The sequence below is a fragment of the Anomalospiza imberbis genome, chromosome 4 (assembly GCF_031753505.1).
Source record: "Anomalospiza imberbis isolate Cuckoo-Finch-1a 21T00152 chromosome 4, ASM3175350v1, whole genome shotgun sequence".
Taxonomy (NCBI): domain Eukaryota; kingdom Metazoa; phylum Chordata; class Aves; order Passeriformes; family Viduidae; genus Anomalospiza; species Anomalospiza imberbis.
Window position 1 is genome coordinate 51,692,535 of NC_089684.1, and position 8,135 is coordinate 51,700,669.

The 8,135-nt window shown below is 42.6% G+C and overlaps 1 protein-coding gene across 1 annotated transcript; it reads right to left on the reverse strand.

The window, feature by feature from the left end:
• Positions 1-208: 208 nt before the first annotated feature.
• On the reverse strand, positions 209-7,912 carry TNIP2 (TNFAIP3 interacting protein 2). The gene is made up of 6 exons (XM_068188514.1): positions 7,394-7,912; positions 4,874-5,179; positions 3,061-3,144; positions 2,250-2,531; positions 1,758-1,877; positions 209-1,257 (listed from the first exon to the last, which is right to left on the reverse strand). The coding sequence occupies exons 1-6, from the start codon at positions 7,841-7,843 to the stop codon at positions 976-978; spliced, it is 1,524 nt and encodes a 507-aa protein (XP_068044615.1). The 5' UTR covers positions 7,844-7,912; the 3' UTR covers positions 209-975.
• Positions 7,913-8,135: the final 223 nt, after the last annotated feature.

An 8,135-nucleotide genomic window follows, 5' to 3' on the forward strand; every position in this document is an offset into this window, starting at 1 on the left:
TTAAATGTGTTCCTGTGCCTCTGAAATGTCAATCTTCTGCTCAGAATTGAGGAGTGATTTTTTTTTCAATGTATTTGAAAATAGTCTGAGAAGCTGGTTATCACTAAAGTAATGAAATAACTCATCTGAAACCCTGACATTTAACAAGCCCTTAATATAGTCACTATTTCACATTTAAATACTTACACCAAAAGAGATTTTTGACCCCTTTTGTAGTAAAGCAAACGCACAATCACTTTTATTATAAAAATAATCCTTAGGTCAAATAGGTATACAAACAATAATTACACAAATATACATTTACAAATCTGTAAGATATATACTTATGGTACAGACAATATAAATATCCCTGTACCTTGTTTCTGTGCAAAAAAGGCAGGCTAGTTTTAGTCAATAACCAGCCCTTTTATGTTTTCTTCACTTCTTCTGATTTCAGTTAAACAGAAGGATTTTCAGATGAGATGTCTGAAAGTTCAGCCTCAAGAGTCAAGAAAATACTTTCGCTTTTAATCCAGATAAGGCACAATAAGATTTTTCCTATCTTCTGCCAATATATTGCTTCCTGTTCTTCAGCCTACATTTTTTGGAAGAGGAGGAAAATTTCAAGTTCAGTAATTTTTTTCACAAGCCGTCAGACTGTGGAAGAGAATTAGGCCCAAATAAAGTCAAGCTGCACTCTGAAGCTAAACTACCACCGTAGGTTTCAGTTTAGTTTGTAGTAGAATCTCCATTACACTTGCCCTCCTTGTAGCTGTCAAAAATAATTCTTCAGAAAAACACTTTGCTTTCTCTTGAAGCTTTTCACACAGTCCAAGAGAAGGCAAAATCAAGCAAGAGGTAGATATTGTTCATCCTCCTAATTCCCCAGAGCTCTCCATTTGAATTACTCTGTTTTAGGACTGTAGGAGATCTATGTATAGAGCAAGTTTTATGTCTATAAAAGTAGTGATTGACTTACACCCTCACATTGTGTGGTCACTGACAACATTCAGCAACGTGCTTGAGGAATTCATCACCGAGTTCATCGCTGAAAAACCTCATGCAATGAGGGCATCGGAGTTCACCCTGTGCCCTGCCTTCAGATCCCAGGTTTCCATTGTCCCCAGGAGGAGAAGCTTGTTCAGACTGTGAGTTTGTTCTTCTCGTGCCTGTCTGGCCTGGGCTGTTGCCTCGCAGGTGTTCGACATTCGTCTGAATGTACAAATGATTTTGGTTACCGGCGTGAACTCTGAAATGATTACTGGTGTCTCTTGAGTTCTAGAAAGAGAAAGAAGAGCTCTTGAAAAAGATGCAATAAAAATACTTTTTTTAACAGGTGATATTTTTATCACCTTGATCTGAAACACCACTCAAATATTTATCTGAGGACTTTAACAAATAAATTATTAATCCATTTTTGCAGTGTTATAAATATTGTTGTAAAGAAGGTTTGTAGAAAACACAGAATACAGCCAGTGTGCTAATTTAAAGATGCCAAGAGTCATGGCTGTCCTCTGCCTTCTAAGAATTCGCCCTGCCTATGTTGATCCAAAAGTAGAATAAAAAGGGATGGGAAAGGGGTATTACATCTGAACTGGGAAGCATCTTCACCAGACTGACTATGAAACAATCTAAGTTTTTGATAGCTGCTGTAACTGTTTTGAGCTGAAACTGTTTTAGAAATTCTAAGATATTTTTAAAATATATTTTAAAGTATATTTTAGTCCCAAACCCTGTTGACATGCTTAAATTAAAGAAGCAGCATGCTGCTTTCTTACCTGTCTTCTTGCTAGCTGGTGTTGCAGACATGCAACTTCTGCCTGAAGTTCTTGTATTTTACTCTGTGCTCGTTCTCTGTCTGATCTCTCAGATGTGAAATCGTCTTTATAAACCAGGACCTGAAAGAGAATTATTATGTTAATATTTTATGCATTAGAGCATTGGCAGTTAGATTGAAAAGCTGAAACTATGATTCCTTTGTTATTTATTCCCAGCATCTCAGTATTATCTTCTCTATCACATGTGTATTTATTTCAAAGGTGTTTGTATTTCTTTTACAGATCTTTCATATTCTGTATTAAGGCCAGCAGAACTGCATGGGGTTCTTTAAGTAGTGAGTTTCCTTTAAATCTGTGTTGTTAAATAGCTGTATAGCCAAATGTGCACAGACAGGCAAATGTCCAAAAAGAAATTCCTTTTTCCCCCTTGGACTTCAGTGGTCTGGGAAGAAACTAAGAATTCCCATCTCTAGGAAAAAGAAACTTAGTAACCTGTTGCTCCAGCATTTGTATGCGCTCATTATCTCCTTCACTGGCCTTCTTCATGTCTTCCAGTTCTCTCTTGGTTTTTATGCACTCATTCATTTTTTCTTCCAGTAGTTTGTTTAACCGGAATATCTCCTTGTGCATCAGGTCAGAATTCCTTTGTGCTGGAGTTCCTCCGTGGTGCTGCTCCAGCTGTGACTTCATCTCCTTCAGCTGCAAGTGGAGTCGCTTCACGTACTCATCCCGACTCGCATCGTACTTCTGCCATTTTGCATTTAAATCTTCCACCTGAAAGTTTATCCAGAGGAGGCATGAAGAACAGGGAGACACAAGCTTCCAAAGCTTTCATAGGCTGTCTATTATTCAGGACCAAAATTCTCTAGGGGATAATGTAACATGCTGACTCAACCCCTATAAGTCACTGTACAGGAGAGCAGGAGATGATTGTGCAGACTCTTCATGAGCAGCCTTCCCATCCCCCAGTCCAAAGGGACAATATTAAATAATGTGGAAAGGGAGGGGTCTAGTGGGCATAGTGCTGTTCTTCTGGGGTGCAATACTGATCCATGGAAGGAACGTGAAAATTTTCTTTTGCACTGCATTTTTAACAACAAAAATCCAGTATGTTAGAAATTATGTAATAAGTTGTTCTTAGCTAAGGGAACAAAAACTATGTGCTGTGTTGAAAGGACTAAGAAAAACTGTCTTGCTTTGTAATTGCCACGTAATTAGATTAACCAGACCTCATCTATTCCAAATTTACTCTAATACAAAATACCTAACAAATATTAATCTGTAACAAAATGAAAGTACTCACGTGAGCTACTTTTTGTTTTAACATCCTGTTTTCCTCTTGTAAGTTGCAGATGAGAGCTTGAAGTGAAGTTTCATTGTCTAAAAGCTGTAATTTTCAGATAAAGTTAGGTGTTACTTTAACATAAAAATCTCAGATGCTGTTTGGCTGTGCTGTTAACTGCAAGTAATCTTTTTTCATGTGATGTGTAATGACATACATCTAGGTTTTTACAACCTTGGTACTGCTATTATATTGACCTCATGACAATAGCATTTAAGAATTTATACAAACTCTTTCCAAAACTACTTGCCTGGAGTGGGAGAATACATGACAAAGGCACAGATATGCCTTCATCTTGCTTTGTTATTACTGTCAATTTTGGCCAGTACTAGGAAGAAATTACCGAGGGGAAAAAACCCTGCTTGCTAAGTAATTGACTAAAATGATACCTTTTTTACAGTTGTGACATCTGCTTAAAAAAACCCCGGTGTACGTGAGTAATATAGAACACTTTTGTGCAAAATTCCCTAGAATCAGCTAGTAATGGCATCTGAAATTTCTCCTCTTCAACAGGGAAGTCCCCACTGTACAAGGTTAGCTTCTTATTGCATATATCAAAGTCAATCAAGTTTCCTGTCTATCAATTACACATTAAATACGATAATGCCAAATGCTTCAAGTCCCTTAAAAATCCTTTTTTCTTCTATCTACTCAACCCCTATTTCTTACAAGTAACTTTAATGTAAGTTTTCTTTGGAAACACTTCTGGGATGTTTGACAAAGCAGACGTGAGTATGTACAGAGTTCATCACAACAGCACAGATGAGTGGTCATGTGGAAAACAGCATTAGCATGGTGTAGCAGTGAAAGCATAAGTCAGAATTATTCATTTTTGTGAGAACTGTCTGTAGCACCCTACTCACTGCTCTGATCTGTTACTATAGGCAGCACTGCTAATGTTATTTCCTTATGGTGTTTTAATGAATTACCTCATTTTAATGAATGTTTAATGAATGTTTAATGTATGACTCTCAGCCATCAGGACATCTGGAACAACAGAACAATGATTTACCCTTACCCCATGGCTGAGAACTTTAACTGAAGCTTCAACAGCCATTAGCAAAGTACACCGAAATCCAGGTGTTTCTTTGTGCCCTGCAGTAACATTTCTGACACTGGCCTATTATGAAGCTTTTTTTTTTGAGCATCCCTCCTGAAGAGAAGCATTGCCCTGCACTCAGAGGCCAGGGGGAATCCCAAAGAAAAAAAAAAAAAAAAAAAAAAGGTAGGACACCTTGACTCATACTCCACTAACCAACTTTCTGTAGGTCTGTACTATGTGTGCAAAGCCAAATCCTGATCCAAGAAGACCACATGTTACAGAGTTCTTAATATAAATACTACTTTGAAATATCTCAACTTAGTTTTGTGATTTTGATACTTAAACAAGTAATCAGGAGAGATCAGCTTCAAAATCACAGCACCATCTAGTGCTGCACAGAAGCAGAGTTGATATAAGTTAGGTACTGTCTCCTGTGTGTTGAGGGAAGAACTGTGATCATGGAATTGCTGAGGCTGGACAAAACCTCTCAAGTTCTTCTCCTCTCCAAAAAAAAAAAGCCTCTGATGATGAAATGGCCAAAGTTGAAGTGACAGACAACTGCTTCCATCATAAATTTCAGATACACAGAGTTATTTACCATTGCCATGGCAGTCTTAACACCCTACATGAAATTATTTTAAGGGCCATTCCCCAGTTACAACTATCATCTTGTAATTAACATCTCAGAAGCTAATAAGACTTTAAAGACACACACAGTAGCTGTATAAATACCTGATTAGATTTTTCTGTAGGTATCTGGTCATCTGAATTCCCCTTCTCTTTTCTTTGCTTCTCTTCTAGACATTTTGCCAGATGTTGACACATTTCTGCTGTGGATGCTAATTTGCGCTGAAGTTGGTGAGTTTCATCAGTGAGTGAACGGCACAAAACATCACTGGTGGCCTGAGCCTTCTCCCTCTCTGCCAAAGTCTTCTGCAGTCGTAAGATTTCTCTCTCCTTTTCATATGGAGGCTGATTAATCATCTGCTGTATCTCTCCATTTTTCTCCTCTAGCTGCTGATTCAACTTCTGCACTTCCTAAACAGAGGGGGGAGGGGAAGTTATTTAAAAGCAAAATAATGTCAAAAGCCAAAATATATCTTAGACTTCAATATTGCAGTAATTCCTTATTGCTCCTGTACTTATTGCAAAGTACTTAAAAAGTAGACTAAATCAATTTCATTTCTGTATAATCGCAAGACCTTGGAATTGTTGGATCAATCAATCAAGAACTGCTCAGGCAGCCATGCAAGCACTTTCTAATCAGTAGAATGGAGGAACAAGCAGCAAAAATTCAGGAAGATTTTATGACTATACAGCAGCAACAAAAACAAGAAACAAAGTAATTTAAGATGAATAACTGTGGAGACTGAAGAATACTTACAGGTCCTATACACTAAACTGCCAGATAATAGAGATTTTCCTCAAAAGAAAAAAAGGCACTGTAAAGTCATCAAATCCAGTGAAGTGTATTCACTGCCTGGCACTGTCACAAGGGCAAAACAGAGCAACTTTCCCACCTAGGAAAGGATGGGAATGGAAAGGTAAGGTCAAACCAGCAGAAAATAAAATCCATGTGGCAGCAGTGGCTCTAGTTTGGCCACAGTTGATTCCCAGGTACATGAGGGGGTCTGACAAACCCCTAGGAAACAACTGAGTACCTTGTTTCTGTATCTCCTTGTCCTATTGGAAGCTCTGTGGGATCACCTACACTGCATTAACATCTCTGCATGTGTTTTGAGACGGAAGAGGTTTGCTTGGTGACTGGTGCAAACCACCTATAGTCCCATGCACCTGAAAGGCACTGGTTCTGGCTTTGTAAACAAACAAGCTGATTTTTACACACCCTCAAGAAGTAGCAGGTGCTGGTATCAGAAACCTCTGCAGCACTGCTCCTCCAGAATCGAGGATCTCTGGATGCCAGTGCAGCCCATGAGACAGCTGCAATCCCAGTTCTATCACTCCAGTTCTTAGGAGTGCTAACAGAGCTGTAAGTCACTGGGAACACTATTTGCCAGCACTGGCAAATAGGTGACTGTCACCCAGGTGTCAGTCACCCAAGTGACTGGCCTCTGGCTTCACAAAAATGTCTTCTTTATTTGGTTATTATTTAGTGCCAACTATTTCAGCGTTCTGATTGGGCACAGCATTTTATTCTTTCAAGAAATGAACATTAACATCTGATACAGACAAACAGCACTTGTTCTTATTACTGACATTTCATTCTTTAGCTTCATGTTGAATGCTAAACTTCCCCTTTAAAGATATTCAGCATCAGCCTTTCAAATATGTTCAGATACCATAGGTTTGTCTTCTGTCTGCAAACTGTCACTGAGATCATCTCTTCTAACAAATTTCCAAACATGAACTTTTTAATATGTATTTTAGGTGAGTGTCATATATAGAAAATGTTTTGTATAAGCATTAGGTCAAGAGATTACTTATGACAAAAGCACTTGTTTCAGTTTTAAGTACTGCTGCTCAATTTGGAAATTACTGCATGCAGCTTCATCTAGAAATAAATGCTTTAAAAATCTTTGAGAATTTCAGACTGAACCTGGGGAAGTCTTTATGACAGTAACCAAAACAGCGCTTGTGCTGGATGGGGAGGGATGCAGTTTTCAGGTTCTTTTCTTTCAAGAAAGATACTGATTTGCCTATTCTATCTCTCCAGATTTGTCGGCTGCTTCTTCAAATATGAACCTGCTACCTCACTGTTAATAGAAAAATCCATTTTTAAGAGCACCTTAAACAAAACACTTTAATAGAAAAATTCGTGGCATCAGCTGATTATCCTTGAGAACAAAACTGTTGCATCTAATAAATTCAGGGAGTTTTTTACTGTTTTTCTTTCTCCTTATGAAAACAGTAGCATGAAGATCTATAGTGCCATGCTAGGTTTTTGGTTTAGATGTTACTGTTTGCCTTTTTGAAGTGAACGCAGGGGTCGCTACCCTTGGACGCAAACGGGCGAGTTGTTTCGGGCACCCGTGGCTGGAGCGGGCATCGCTCGAAGGGCTCCAAGCCCTCGCCCAGCCGCCGCTGCTGCGGGGCCGCCCCGCTGTCAGCGCTGCCTCCTGTGCGCCCCCAGCTGCTCGCTGCAGCCGGCGAGCGCTCCGGGGCCAGAACGCCCGCGCCCTCCGCGCCGCGCCGCCGCTGCTGCCCCGGCGCGCTCCGGTGCCCCGCTGCCGAGGGAGCAGCGCGGCAAGGGGCGCTGATGCTGCGCCGCTCCCTGCGCGCCCGCGGCCTCACCTGGCTCAGCGCCTCCACTCTCCGCGCCGAGAGCCGCTCGCTGTCCCTCAGCTGGTCGCGGGCCTGCTCCAGCTGCTCCAGCAGGCTCTCCACCAGCGAGCGGGCCGGCTCCGCGCCCGCCGCCGCATCCCCGCCCGGCGCCGGGAGCTGCCGCTGCCGCGCCAGGCTCCCCCGCAGCTCCCGGATCGTCGCCTCCTTGGCCGCCAGCTGCAGCTGGAGGTGCTTCAGCTGCTGCGCGGACTCGTGGTACAAGGTGCAGAGCGCGTTGTACCGAGGCACTTTATTCTTCAAGCTCCTGTTTTCCCGGTGTAGCTTCTCCAGCGTCTCTTCCACCTGCCTGAAACGGGTCACCAAGGGGTCTGTGCTGCCGGCCTCGCTTACCGAGCACATGGCCGGGGCAGCTCCCTTCTGTTCCTTCTCCAGGGCGAGCAGGAGCCCGGACAGGTGCATAAAACCTCGGAGCGGAGCACAAGCAAGGCAGCGGCTTCGCTCTTCCGCCTTCCCCGCCGGGGGAGGAGGCAGCCGCTCCCTTTAAGGGCTCGCAGGACCCGCCTGTGCTGCTGCTTTTTTCTACGGCCGGGGCCGGGCCGGGCCGCGCTCCGCCCTCGGGGGAGAACCCCGGGCGTGCACAGAGCTCCTTCCCCCACTGCCAGAGCGGGATACGGCGCCGGGGGCAGCGCTGCCCGGGGAACCCCGGCAGGGGCGAGCGGCAGAACCGGCACCGGGGGCGGGGGGAGAAACC